The sequence below is a fragment of the Mesoplodon mirus genome, assembly GCF_964341445.2.
Source record: "Mesoplodon mirus genome assembly, chromosome: 2".
Taxonomy (NCBI): Eukaryota; Metazoa; Chordata; class Mammalia; order Artiodactyla; family Ziphiidae; genus Mesoplodon; species Mesoplodon mirus.
In genome coordinates this window covers 42352942-42368595 of record NC_138977.1, presented here as the reverse complement: position 1 = coordinate 42368595, position 15654 = coordinate 42352942, and the positions used below count along the sequence as shown (strand labels likewise).

The window sequence follows — 15654 nt, the reverse complement described above, 5'->3', positions numbered from 1 at the left end:
CACCCATGTTTCAAGGTGAACACAGGAAAACAATCAATAATCAAAGTATGAGTCGTACAAAAGTATGAATTGCACATCACATCAGAAAGGCAGAATGGGTAGATGTCAGTGACCTTGGATTGGATGTGTCCCACGAGGCCAGTGTGATACCAGGAGGAAAAATTTAACCCTGGGAGGATCAAAAAGAGAACAGGGAGGAGGAGAATTCTGAGCCATCAGAATATTTTTCTCAGAAAAAGTGTGTTTAAAGTAACTGAGTTTATTTTACACTGGCACAATTACATATTTTTCCACCAGTTGAAATGGGGACTCACGAGGTAAGTTCAGTTATACATAAAAAAAACTTAAAGCTACATTTTTCATGGCTGAGTTATGTAAAATTCATACCTCAATGAAAAGAGAAATTGTTATTTGTATCCTACTTGAGGTCATGTTAAGATAATTTACTCATATTTTAAAAAGTGGGAGTTAGATGATTTTCATTGAAGAGATACTTCTGTACAAATATATTCTCTTTTGATCAACATTTACTTTTCGACCAAATGCTTAATAAGTATGTCTGTGACTTTATTTTCCAAGGGTAAAAAGTGGCCTAATGGGAGAAGAAAAATACCAAAATGATTTTCCTAATGTGTTTCCATAATAATAATTTTTCCTTAAACATAAAAGAAGTTACACTAATACATCTAACTCTAGATACAGACTGGAAAACTGAAAAACTAGATTATATAGCCAAGAGGAAATAACATTATGAAATACTCCTACTGATTTACTACATTACCTTTTAAATAAAAGAAATAGAAACAAATGTTAGGAATGTTCTTTCAAGAATAGTTTTTGCTTGTGATATTTCATTCTGGCTCTAAACATAACCTACAAATGAAATGAGGGCATTTATTTGTTTTTATAGAAAACCAAAAACAGTTTGTTTTGTCACCTACTTGATAACGCTTCATTATGCCAACTTTCTTTTTTTGTTTTTGAATCTTTTTCTTGAGAAATAATTTTAAACTATAGAAAAGACACAAGAATAATATAGACAGCATCTGTATACATTTTACCCAGATTCACCTATTGTTATCTATCATTTTTAAGGACACTTTTCAAAATTTTAATATATTGAGTACTTAAACAAAAGTTAGTCATGCTGCATTGTTTTGTGTGTTTCATGGGCAACATCCCTGCTTCCAGGGAAGGACAGCTCTAGCCAGGCCACACAAGTCCTCTTAGGGCAACAGGAGCCAAATTGCCTTTCTTTTGTAATTCTAGGAAGGGCCACTCCACCTATTGAAAGAAAAGTCAGTGAAGCTCCCAACTATTCTACCTAATGAATAAATTAAAAAACAATAAATAAATAAATGTGTTAGCAAGTAAATAAGTCTTAACAATAGGTATAAATTTTAAAAGTGAAAGTCCCATTTTCCAATCTCACTACTCCTTCTGCAACTAACAGTATCTGGTAAATCTTTCCAGAAAATTTCTATGGATGTACAAAGATGTATGGCCATCACTATAGAAATAGGTATATATTGGGTTGGCCAAAAAGTTAGATTAGGTTTTTCCATAAGATGTTATGGAAAAACCCAAACTAACTTTTTGGCAAACCCAATAGTTATAGACATATATAGAATTATAAATACACTTGTAAGTGGAATTACAGATATAGATTTGGAAATCCTTTTCCATATATAGTCTAATGAGATTATACTGTATATACTCTTCTGTAGCTGGCTCTTTCCACGTAGCAATATGTGTGAATTAGCTTGTGATATTAGGTCATATAGATCTACCTCAATCTTTTTAAAAGCTGCATAATATTTCATTGTGTGTATATGCCATAATTTTTTAATCCATACTACAAATGATAGCATTTAATTTTTTTTCTTTTTACCTTTTGCTGTTACAGAACTAACAAATATCCTTATCTTAACTGAGTTTCTGTAAAATAAACTTGTAGCAGGGTATTTGTGCATTTAAATTGTGATAATAATTGTTAAATAATTTTGATAATGGTTATTTGTTATTTCTTGTGTTTGGAACACAATATGCATTCAAAAATATTTGTAGAAGGAAGGGAGGGAAGGAGGTAGAAAGGGAGGGAAAGAAGTAAAGAAGACTAGTCTCTTGGGGACAGTTTCCTTTACCTAAGTGAAGAAGAAGAGGGACCTTTCAGACAAGATTATGATTGCCTTTACTTACAAGTTTTCTACTATGCTTTATATCTTTGTATTTGCATACTTTTAAAATATTATGTAATTTTTATATCTTTCAGGGGCCAGCTTGACTCTTACTTCCTCAGAAAGCATATAAGAAATAGAATGTTAAATATTTTTATTGTATGGTCCTGTAATACCCTAAACTTCTTCATCACACTTGCATTTTCCTTCAATGTCTGTCTCCTTAGATCAGAAGCAAGAAGCGCCATAAGGATCGAGACCGTGTGTGTCTTGTTTGTCAGTGTATTCTCTACATGAGGATGTCTGGGTGTTCAGCATTTGTTAAAAGCAATAAAGGTGGCGGGGAGGAAAGAATTAGAGAGAGGGAGACAGAGAGATAGGGAGAAGTAGACACAGAGAGGGAAAAATAGAGAGAGAGAAAGAAAAGAAGGAAGGGAAGGAGTGATGGAGGGAGAGAGGAGAGGAGGGAGATGAGAAGGTTGATGATGCCAGGAGTTAGAGCTGTAAATATGGGAGAAATAGGTAAAAATGAATGGTAAGAAAGAAAAAAAAACTCACAGATATAAGAATCTCAGTATTTTCTGACTAGAATCAGGAAACACTGGGACATTCTTCAGCAAACCAGAGGAGTTGACCATAGCTTGGTTTCTGACTGCAGAGTGAAAGCTATGAGTGTTGGAAGGTCCAGAACGAGAAGGATTGTTTGGAGGACTTGTTTTTCCATAAAGTGGTGCAAAGAGAACTGGGAACGGTAACACTGTAAAGGTGAAATATCTGCTTTCTATTCCTAACGCTGTGGGAATAGGAATATAATTATGATCATGAATCCATCATAGAGGGACCACTTGAAAATTGCACTGGACTCAAAGCTCATGTAACATAAGAGTATGAAGGTTATATGAGGTAGTTTTGCTTATTTTTATTTTAGATTAGAATGTAATGTAGTGGAGACATTTATAAAACATTTCCTAGCTAAAATTTCTTTTTGAATCTACTACATTATAATTATATAACTCTTTATCTATATTTCTATGTCTCTATATACATACAAAATATAATTATAATGCATAGAGACATTCACATTCACAAATGAACCATCTTAAATTTAATATCATTCATAAGTGTTGCTAAACCTAAAAAATTAGGAAGTAGATTATTCAATTTATAAGCTTCTTGCTTTTTCTGTTTCACTCTCCTTTTTTGGGCCATATGTCTGTTTTCACCAACAATGGAAAGTGGGTTATTGAAAGGAAAGTAAATGAAATATTTAAATGATTAATAGCAGGTTGCACATTTTTTGTTCATTTTACTTATCAATATTCTCATATTATCAATATGCCTGATTGATGACTGATACCAACAATAACAGAAAGTGGGATTCAAATTATACTCTAATAGGACCATTTGTTAACCTATGGAACATGCCTCATTTGGATTTCCTCTCAATTTATTGGAGTTAAATCAACAGGAGGCTGATGCTGCTTATACCTTGAAGAAGCAACTGGCAGAAAGTAGTGATCGTGGAAAAGTTTCCTTTACAAGTTAGAAAAACATTTTGCCTTCATCCTACATATACTACACTCCAAGTTCTACTGCTACCGTTTTCCAGATTACTCACTGGCTTGATGAATGGCAGTTACAAGTAGTGCTTTTATTGCAATACACAGATGTTGTTGTTTTCCACAATATTCATGAAGTAAATGGAGGGCTTTCATATAGAAAAACTCATTTCGGATGTAATAAAAGAACCTAGATTTCTACTTTTTAAAGATCCATACAACTCCTACATTTTTGTTCTTATTTTGTAAAGAAAGTTTATTTAAAGAACCTGTCTTTCTTGGCATTGATAGAAAGCAGGTGTTACCTAATGGGATGAAGCCAGGAGGTTTAATGAGGAATAATAGAGAGTTAGAATAATCATGCTGAGGGTCAGAAAAGGGTTAGAATTCTTATATACAACTGAGTAAAGCTAACAGTGTGTGTGTGTGTGTGTGTGTGTGTGCATCTGTGGGCATATATGCAGAAAGAGAGAGAGAAAGAAAGAGCGAGAGGTTGAGAGGGAGTGGATGATTAAAAGGAGGTGAAAATAAGGAAACGTGTGAAAATATTTCATGATAAAATTTAATTCTACAAATGATTTGGGATTACCTACATTTAAGTTTATTTCAATTGTTTGAGGCTCACAAAGTGTGTGAGACTTTTAAATTAGGGCTTATAACTCAATATAAAGAAATCTAAGGATGAATTTCTTGGAAAAGTTTCTGAGGGCTTTTTGTATAACTCTACTACTTGCTATTTGAGCACCTTACTATATCCAGAAACTTAAGGTTGTTTTGGGGGGAAAAAAGTTTACATTTTGTTAAATAACATGACTTTATAAATCAGTAGGACTCTTGCCTTGTCTATAATTATTTATACTAACAAAATTTTATAGTGAAATCTGAATAATATTCATAGTTATCACTTTCTCCCCATATGTCCCCTTCCTCCACACATGCATGGCCCTCCCCATTATCAATATCCCTCAACAGAGTGGTTCATTTGTTACAATTGATGAACCTCATTGACACACTGTGATCACCCAAAGTCCATACTTTGCATTATAGTTAACTCTTGGTAGTGTGCATTCTATGGGTTTCTAAAAATCCTCTGTTCTCTGCCTCTCCATCACTCCCCACTGTCCCCCAGCCTCTGGCAACTACTGATCTTTATATACTGTCTCCATAGTTTTGCCTCTTCCAGAATGTCATAGAGTTGGTATTATATAGTATGTAGCCTTTTCAGATTGGCTTTTTTCACTTAACAATATGCATTTAAGTTTCTTCCACATCTTTTCATGGCTTGATAGCTCATTTCTTTATAGTACGGACTAATATCCCACAGGTCATTTATCCATTTACCTACCGGAGGATATCTCTGTGGCTTCCAAGTTTTAGTAGTTGTGAATAAAGCTGCTGCAAGCATCTGTGTGAAGGTTTTTCTGTGGATGTAAGCATTCAGTTCTTTGGGTAAATATCAAGGAGTGGTCTGATGATTTTTTAATGGTGCTTTGAATGTTTACAACTTTCCCTGTCTTTTGTTTATATGACATTAGTGAAATTTTTTACAATTTCTATTTTATGTATAACAGTATGTTTTGGTAACTTTTCAGTGGTACCTAACCGCCTATATATTTGCCTGTTTGTATGTTACATTCTGTGACTTTTGGTGACCATATCTCTGTGCCCACTAGTGGATTTTTGTCTGGTAAAATAATGATTTTGTTTTAATAGTTCATAAATGACCCTCAAAATGATAAAGTGAAAAGAAGCCAAAAATTCTAAATGTCTTTGAACAAACCAAATGCATTTTAGTAGTTATTTCCTTCTTTGAATCATATCCAGCCAACATTTTACCCATGGGAAGTTTCTTGAAACTTTACAAAAGGCAGAATAATACTCATTAATATCTGTGGATTTTCAGGTAATTTGCATATTTATTTAATCTTTATATTTTATGAGATAGTTCTAATTTATTAATTGAAGAGATTTCAGTTCCCCTTTGTAGTGCCTCTTTCTGATCACATTAACTTCTTTAATTTAATAGAAGCTCTAATAAAAATAAATAACATCAGCAAGATGCAGAGGGAAATGAGGGTCTGCTCTCTGTTCACAGAAGACATTACACTGGTTTCATGGGAATGAGTACCCCTGAATTCATCTGAACCCCCAGTCCACCCCAACTGGACATAGTGCCGAAGTAGTAAAAAGATGCACATTTAAGGAAAAGAGAGCAATTTTTTCCAGCTTTATTGAGATATAATTGACAAATAAAAATCATATCTATTTAAATGTAAAATATGATGATTTGAGCTACATATATATTATGAAATCATTAACACAATCAAGCTAATTACCATGTCCATCACCTCACATACATTTTTTTATGAGAGCACAAGATCTATTATCATAGCAAATTTCAAGTGTACTATACAGTATTGTTAACTATAGTCATCATGCTGTACATTAGATCCCCAGAATCTATTCATCTTATAACTATTTGTCTTATACTCTATGACTAATATCTCCCCATTCCTCTCTCACTCCCCCACTCCACAGCCCCTAGCAACCACGATTCTACTCTTTGCTTCTCTGAGTCTGGCTATTTTAATTAGGATTTCACATATAACTGAGATCATACAGTACTTGTTTTTCTGTGTCTGGTTCATTTCTTTTAGTGTAATGTTCCCAGGGTTCATCCTTATTTTTGCACATGGCAGAATTTCCTTCTATTTTATGGCTTAATAATATTTCATAATTATAATTTTATGGCTGAATAATATATATATTTATATATACTGCATTCCCATCAGCAGCATAGAAGAGTTCCCTTTTCTCCATATCCTCTTCAACACTTATCTCTTAACTTTTTGATAATAGCCATATGAACAGGGGTGAGGTGATCTCTTCTGTGGTTTTGATTTGCATTTCCTGATGGTTAGTGATGTTCAGCACCTTTTCATATACCTGTTTGCCATTTGTATGTTTGCTTTAAAAAATGTCTCTTCAGATTGTTTGCACATTTTTTTAACAGGATTATTTGTTTTTTTGCTGTTGAGTTGCATGAGCTCCTCATATAATTTGTGTATGAACTTCTTATCAGATATATGGTTTGCAATTATTGTTCTCCCCAAAGAGTAAATTCTAACAAAATGGTATGCTAATTTGATATCTAAAGAGAAATAGCCACTTCTTGTTTTTGTCTCCCATTCTATCCCATGTCTTTCCTGTGACACTCATTACATACTCCCTTATATTATAGTAATTTGCTCTTACATCTTCTCTCCACATTTAAAATTTTTTCTTAAACTCACTGTTGCTAAGCCCGGTGCCTTAATGATAATAGTATGTTGGTTTAATTAATCAATACGATTTAAAGACCTTTTATCAGAATGGACTTAAAGCTAAAAAGTCCTTTGGGACCTTATTCTCAATACTATACAATCTAAAAAAGTGACGTAAGATCCTTTCTAAGTGTAAACCCATGGTTTGTGTTCAGTGATAATTATAAAGACTTTTTATACCCAGGTCCCTGTCTTAAATCTTGTGATTAGCCCAGAAACTTGCTGGCAGGAGGGTTTCATCAGTAATGGTTCAATTGCTCTGGGTGGCCTATAAGCATTATGTCATTATCAGCTGCAGGATGAGCTGGTCACACTGTTTGTAGGTTCACTAAGTTGTTCTATCAGCTCTCCAGAAGTAAATGCAAATAAACGGGTTCCAAACCCCTTCAGAGCACACTGTAAATCTTTGTAACTTCATGGCCAAATGGTAAACCGCAGGACCACATGACTCAATTCCCTTGAGACAGTCGTGTTATTCCTGTCAGACTTTTCTTCCCTCATTTATCAGCTGGAGGCTTTCATCTCCTTTTAAAGTCATGGCCTTTCAAGTAGGGGTGAAATTACACCTGTCAGTAATAAATGTGCCCAGTACTCTCTATCATTGTCATTTCACAAAATGTATTAAAAGGAAACATAGCTTATTCCAATTCAGTTAGCAACACTTTTTTCTTTTCTCCACAGTACTTTTCAATACCTTCCAGTTATGTAATTGTTGAGAGAATTTAAAACATTCTCACGTAAGATGGTTTAAAAAATATTCCCCTAAATCGGGGAACCTTGAGGAAATTAGCTTCCATGTGAGCTATACATTATATTCAGTAACTGCATTAAGCTTATTTGACAGAAAGATTTAACTGTATACATAATCTACAACGGCAATCTAAATGTGTCCCTTAGCACACTTGTTCTGTTTATTTTTTCTACCTTACCCTCTGATAACTTTGTGTTTGCCTGTAATACCATACAGCAGGTGCACCTGGACAGCCACCATTTTATTTACATAGAGAACAAAGTTAATGTTTTATCAAATGCAGGTCACACCTGGGTTGAGACTTTAGTAGGAAGCAGGGTTCAAGTCAAAACTGCAACTTGCTTTCAGCCTGATATTTGAACTCCATTGAGCAAACTCTCTTGAGTTCTCTTGAAAGTTCTGAGGACTTGGTCTCTTAACTCCCCATTTACTGAAGGATGAAAGGGAGGCCGGGAGACTGAATACATTACTCGTAGTGCTACCACTCTCTATGGTAGGTCTGGATCTAAGCAATGAGAAAAACCGAACTGTGTCATTATTGTCCATACCATGAACTCCATACACTGTCCCAGGTAGAGAATTCTTGAAATACAAATCTATTTGGTCTGATGTACCTGAGGGTGAGAGAAAAGTTTGGGTCAATTTCCTAAAACTCAACTAGGTAAATGAATGAGTATTGTGTGAACTTCACAAATCACTGATAATGGTCATACTGTAAAGAGTTTTTGTTGTAGTTGTTGTTATCCCTCAAGGAGAAAGTATGTGCCAGTTGTTCTTAGGTTAGTGATACTGTGAAGAAGACATGAATACCATTATCCACCACAATTATTAGCAAAAAATTGAATTTTATTTTTTTCAGAACACCAAAGAAATATATAATTCTTCTCTCTCTGTACGTTGTTACTTACCCTGTGTTGTCCATTTTCTTATTTCCCCTAAGGAGGAAAAAAAACCACAGTAAACTAAAAAAACAGAGCCTAAAACTTAGTGAAAAGGGTGGGTTGACTCAGCGTGTTACTAAACTAAAAAAATATATATGTCAAAAGCACAATGCAAATTTAATTTGTCTGGAAATGATTACATCAGAGTCTGATGAGAAAACGTCTGAAGTATCTATTTGAAGCTTTATCAACTAATATCCTATTTATAGAAACAACCTCAACCACATATAAGGCTAAAAATGAATTACTATTTTTTAATGTGATGTTTTTTTTTGATTTTTCTTTAAATTTTTAATCTCTATTGGAGTACAGCTGATTTACAATATTGTGTTAATTTCAGGTGTACAGCAAAATGATTCAGTTATACATATACATGTATCTATTCTCTTTCAGATTATTTTCCCATATAAGTTATTACAGAATATTGAGTAGAGTTCCTTGTGCTATTCAGTAGGCCCTTGTTGATTATCTATTTTATATAAGTAGCATATACATGTTAATCCCAAACTCCTAATTTATCCTTCCCTCCGATGTTTCCCCTTCAGTAACCATAAGTTTGTTTTCTAAGTCTGTGAGTCTATTTCTGTTTTGTAAATAAGTTCATTTGTATAATTTTTCTAGATTCCACATATAAGTGATAGCATATGATATTTGTCTTTTTCTTTCTGACTTACTTCAGTTAGTATGGTAATCTCTAGGTCCATACATGTTGCTGCAAATGGCATTATTTCATTCTTTTTTATGGCTGAGTAATACTCCATTGTATATATGTATTGCATCTTTTTTATCCACTCATCTGTCAATTGCTTCTGTTTATCCGTAGGTTGCTTCCATGTGTTGGCTATTGTAAATAGTGCTGCAATGAACACTGTGGTGCATGTATCTTTTTGAATTATGGTTTTCTCCGGATATATGCCCAGGAGTGGGATTTCTGGATCATATGGTAGCTCTATTTTTATTTTTTTAAGGAACCTATATACTGTTCTTGATAGTGGCTGTACCAATTTACATTCCCACCAATAGTGTAGGAGGGTTCCCTTTTCTCCACATGCTCTCCAGCATTTATTGTTTGTAGACTTTTTGATGATGGCCATTCTGACCCATGTGAGGTGATACCTCATAGTAGTTTTGATTTGCATTTCTCTAATAATTTGCGATGTTGAACATCTTTTCATGTGCTTTTTGGCCATTTGTAAGTCTTCTTTGGAGAAATGTCTATTTAGATTTCTGCTCACTTTTTTTAATTGTGTTGTCTTGTTTTGATATAGAGATGCATGAACTGTTTTTATATTTTGGAGGTTAATCCCTTGTTGGGTGCTTCATTTGCAAATATTTTCTCCCATTCTGTAGGTTGTCTTTTCATTTTATTTATGGTTTCCTTTGCTGTGCAAAAGCTTTTAAGTTTAATTAGTCCCATTTGTTTATTTTTTATTTTATTTTCACTACTCTAAGAGGTGGATCCCAAAAGACATTGCTGCGATTTGTGTCAAAGAATGTTCTGCCTATGTTTTCCTCTAAGAGTTTTATAGTATCCAGTCTTACATTTAGATCTTTAATCCATTTTGAGTTTATTTTTGTGTGTGGTATTAAAGAATGTTCTAATTTCATTATTTTACATGTGCAGTCCAGTTTTTCCAGCACCACTAATGAAGAGACTGTCTTTTCTCCATTGTATATTCTTGCCTCCTTTGTAGATTAGTTGACCATAAGTATGTGGGTTTACTTCTGGGATTTCTATCCTGTTCCATTGATCTATAAATCTGTCTTTGTGCCAGGACCATACTGTTTTGATTAGTGTAGTTTTATAGTATAGTCTGAAGTCAGGGAGCCTGATTTCTCCAGCTTCATTTTTCTTTCTCATGGTTGTTGTGGCTCTTTGGAGTCTTTTGTGTTTCCACACAAATTTTAAGATTTTTTGTTCTAGATCTACAAAAAAATACCATTGGTAATTTGATAGGGATTGCATTGAATCTATAGATTGCTTTGGGTAGTATAGTCATTTTCACAATATTGATTCTTCAAATCCAGGGACATGGTATATCTCTCCATCCGTTTGTGTCATCTTTGATTTCTTTCATCAGTATCTTATAGTTTTCTGAGTACAGGGCTTTTGCCTCCTAATGTAGGTTTATTCCTAGGTATCTTATTCTTTTTGATGCTATGGTAAATGTGATTGTTTCCTTAATTTATTTTTATTGTCTTTCATTGTTAGTGTATAGAAATGCAACAGATTTCCATGTATTAATTTTGTGTCCTGCAATATTACTGAATTCATTGATGAGCTCTAGTAGTTTTCTGGTAGCATATGTAGGATTTTCTGTATACAGTATCATGTCATCTGCCAACAGTGACAGTTTTACTTCTTCTTTTCCAATTGGATTCCTTTTATTTCTTTTTCTTTTCTGATTGCCATGGCTAGGACTTCCAAAAAAATGTATTGTGTTTTGTGAATCTCTTTATCTATATAAGTGATTTGTGAAAATTGAGTTATTCCTAGTTCTTTTCCCAGATAATCCTTATACTAAATAATTTTCTGTGGTTTAAAGTGTTCTAATACTATTTCCACTTAAATAGCTTTTGAACAGTCCTCTCAATTAGGTGCAAAATGCCTCTGAACACCCCAAACCCTAATATTGTGGCCTTGGGCTATCACTCCAAGTGTTCTTCCATTTAACGCATGGTTCTTAAGAAGCTTGTTTTTCTGTTTTATTCACCTTTAGAAGATAAGAAGCACCAAAACAAAGCAATTAAGTACCATAGTGAGAAAGTAAAAAGTAACAGCGAAGGAGAGAAAGAAAAATAACATAACAATGACGTGCTAGACATTTTATTAGTCTCTTTTACATTTAATGCTCACAACCTTACATGAGGTACATTACTTATTTCACAAATAAGTACATGAGGTACATTACTATTTCATGAATAAGTAGGCTAAGGCATAAGGCATGCAATTTTCCTCAAGGATAATAAGCAACAGAATTGGGATATTAACTCAGGATATTTTACCTTCAACCAGTGGGGAAAAGTCAGAAGGATGACATAAGTCACCTATACAGTGAGTGTAAATGTTGTCTAGTGTGTTTGTCAGAGCAAGAAGTAGAGAATTCATTTTAGGGAGATTCATAGAAATGGTTAAAATATACAGAGCTTTGAAGTCATTGGTATAATGTCTTTTGTGGAACCTCTTATTTTCTAAAGATAATTAGTACGTTATTTTACATATTTTTATTGTCATTGCCTGAATCATTTAACTCTAAAACTGATGTGACCCCTCGGGTGTCTCAAATAAATTTAAATAACTCAGTTCCTTAAACTCAATTCATTATAATCCCAAATTACATTATTTCCTTCACTCTCTCCCCAAAACTTGGTCACATACATAATGCCAATCAGGATAAACAGGAGCACTTGTCTCCTGCCCCATTTCATCTGGCTTTTATGTTTTACTGATATGCACCCCTACCATGTAGCAGTATTTTACAAAATGCAATCCACAGGTCACCTCCATGAGAATCACCTATGTTCCTCTTTGTAGAAAGCTGAATTAGGTCATCAGGGACTGGGGCTTAGGCACTTAAATCTGAGAACCACTGTCTTTCAGTTCAACATCATTTCCCTTTGCACATACGATGGTGGTGTTTTGCACTGACTGCATTTTACAATCCGTCTACACCTACAAAGTTAATGCTTGCCCAAAACCCTGTTAACTGAGACAGAAGTGATGGGGAAAACAAATGTCTGTCTTTGGTTTATAACTCTGAACACTGTTGGCCATGCTCTTCCTATTCCTTTGCCAAAAAAAGCAGGCTGGAACATATTTGATTCATTCTCTCCAATTATTTTAAGTTATTACTGTTGTTTCCCAATTAGTATGGAATTAGGTTTTGTTAATTGATGCTATTATTCATGGGCCCGTCTTATTTGTTAAGTACATTTGTAATCTGTATTCCATTTTTTCTCTCCGTATATATAACAAATCATCCATTTACAAGTCAGGTTTACCCCAACAGATTGTTAATGTAAGGTTACACTGAAATTATGGTATTTTTCCTATCTTAATGAGAAGAGTTTTGATTAAAATTAACTGCTATCTTAGAATATTTCGTCTCAAGGGGTGATTCAAAACACATAGGGTGTTCCTGACAGAAAGTGTCCTAGGAAGTGCATTTGTATGACTAATAGTGACCAGGTCCCTGTAGCTCTATATTTTATACAGATGACAGAGGTACATGGCAGTGGGGAGGCATCGTCTCTAAATTAAAGGCACTTCTGAAAAAGGAGATCTTGTTGTAGCAGATATCACAGATACTCTAATTAGAGAAGATGGCTCTGATTTGATGTGGGTGATGGGGAAGAACTGGGGCCAGGTGTTCTGCTGGAAAAGCATGTGTCACTGTGTCCTTGGAAGCCTAGCTGCACTCCTGAAAGGTTAGGAGGCAAAGTTCATGTGGTTTGTTTGACAGAGAAGTTAGGTAATATGGGACAATGCTTTTTTTTTTTTTTTTTTTGGTAAGAATAAATGCTGTCAATTTCTGGCAATGTGGCTCTTTTTAAATGTGGTTGCAAGTCAAATTTAAATGAGTTAGGGGCAAATTAGGGGTCTGGGATTAAGAGATACAAACTACTATCTATAAAATAGGTAAGCAACAAGGATATATTGCATAGCACAGGGAATTATGGCCATTATCTTGTAATAAGTTTTAATGGAACATAGTCTGTAAAAATACTGAATCACTATGCTGTACACCTGAAACTAATGTAATATTGTAACTCAACTATACTTCAGTAATGTGTTATCTTATTGCATTGAATGTCAGTTACCTGGATTTCAGCATTAATAGATCTTTACTTCAAAACTAAATAATAAAATTTCTAGTTATCCCTGCCTATAAAAAAGTAGATGAGTTAGTCCCATTTACCAAAAGTTTTGAAAAAGCATTGCATACACATGCTATTAAAATGTTGTTTGACGTTGACATGTTTTGAAATGTTTTCTGATCAGAAGAGGAAAACATGATTTTAATGTCAACAAGAAGAAGACACCTTTGCTTGCACTTGTACCAAAACTTTATGAACTATTTTTAACTATAGACTCAAGTTTCCCATTTCTTTATGGATATATTTAAATGTTTATCAACTGATTATATTTCAAATACCATATTCTATTATGGATTTCCTCAATGGTAAAGAGTATTAAAAGTTCATTTGTATTTTAATAGTATACTTTACTTGAAAATCTCTGTATTTTTATTTCATTAACTCTTTCCTTCTCTCTGTGTAGTCAATTTTTGGCTAATACTGAGAACTGAAATTGCTAATATTTACTAATATGAACAAATTAGTGTATTAAGTTTTAGAAATCCTGATTTGAGCTTAGGGAACTGTAAACAGAGTGCAGAATTTAGAAATCATTGGCTATTTACTGGTCAAACATTGTTCATTGGCTAGGTAAATAATGATATGGAAGCAAACTTGTACAAGTGCAAAGTAAATAACAATGTGTTTACTTTTTTCTAATATTTCCATCTATTTATAACAAAGTATTATGGGCTAGTGGAAGTCAAACTTTTTTACAAAGTAAATCTTTAGGAATACTTTAATGCCTAACTGCAATGTGTCTACTTTAGAATAGAAAACTGACACCACTGATTCACCCTAGGTGGGCATGCATCTTGGTATTTTCAAAAATGTTAGCTTATAATTAATTTCTGTCCCCCCTGTTTCACTCAGCAACCTTTACAAGACCTGAAAGGCATTATTGAAAAAACCACATTATTGCTTGTGCACATGGAGTAGAGTAGGTTTAGTTGGGTGGGTATCTGGGCCCTCACTATCTCCTTCAAAGTAGAGCAGTCTGGGGGTTACTCTCAACGCCATTCCTTCAGCTGCTTGGGAGCTGGTAATTAGCCTTAATTATCCACTGCTTAGTTACTAACCCTCTCCAGGAAAGGGGAGCTATTTCCTCTGATTGGTTAATACAAACTCTGATGTCTAAGAGTTAACCTCGCGTAAAATTATAACAAGTGTCACAGTATTGTGTTGTATTATGTTGTACCATATTCTATTTTCATGTAAGTTTTGTTTGTGTGTCTTCCCAGGTAAACTGTAAACTATTCATTTTGGGTGTCAAGACTGGAACCAGGCCAAAGTAGCTCTTTTTTGTGAGCCCTACACTTATGGCTATCCCCAAACATATAAAATTACAATGAAGGGTTAAGAATCTGTTCTAACCTATAAGCATCTTATGGTCATATTAAGGAAGGTCAAACCTGGAAAGAATAAGCTTTTACTCTTTCAGGTTTTTGAAGAAAAAATAAGAGGTCGAGCAAGGTTTACTCTTGGAATTAAGTGGTAGGAGGTATTGTATGAAGTCAAGTTATATTTAAAGAAAAAAGTATTATCTGCGACATGTAAGATTTTTATCTCATGAGCATGTAAGTAAAGAGAGTAAACAGCTTTTCTTAAACAGACACAGGACTGAAGGACAACCAAGCAAATACATAATTTGATAATAATTAAATATTAAGTCTTTCAAGTTTGTGATCAAGTATTCTTATATTCAAAATTGTATCATGGATACAAAAAAGTTAAGGACCTCTACTGTGTTAGAAAAGAATTAGAGGTATATAAAAGTAATTTAGAGGTGAAATCATATTAGGTAAATATAGATGAAGTCTTAGAAGATAAAATGGAAGCACAAACTAAAATCATATAAAAATAGTTGAGGTAGCAGGAAGGGAGTTCTTTCTGAAGGGTCTTGCAGCCAGATCAGTCACATGAACTCTGATTATTTCCATGATTTTTATTACTAATAAACTAAAAAAATATATATCAATTTTTCCCAATTCAATTGAAGAGGAGATAGCTAATAAAAAGTGGATTTTTACTTATTGTAGTTAGAGT

General features: G+C 33.9%; 1 protein-coding gene across 2 annotated transcripts in view; it reads left to right on the top strand.

Annotated features, from left to right (window-relative positions):
- The window catches only part of CFAP299 (cilia and flagella associated protein 299), a gene marked incomplete at its 5' end in the record, with an annotated part of 640567 nt that overhangs the window by 278123 nt on the left and 346790 nt on the right, over positions 1–15654 (top strand). Inside the window, one exon of one of the 2 annotated variants that reach the window (XM_082645144.1) lies at positions 3634–3684. The exons of the other annotated variant lie outside the window; for it this stretch is intronic. Coding sequence (XP_082501270.1) covers positions 3634–3684 — 51 coding nt within the window. The remainder of the gene's footprint in view (positions 1–3633; positions 3685–15654) is intronic. 2 annotated transcript variants of the gene reach the window in all.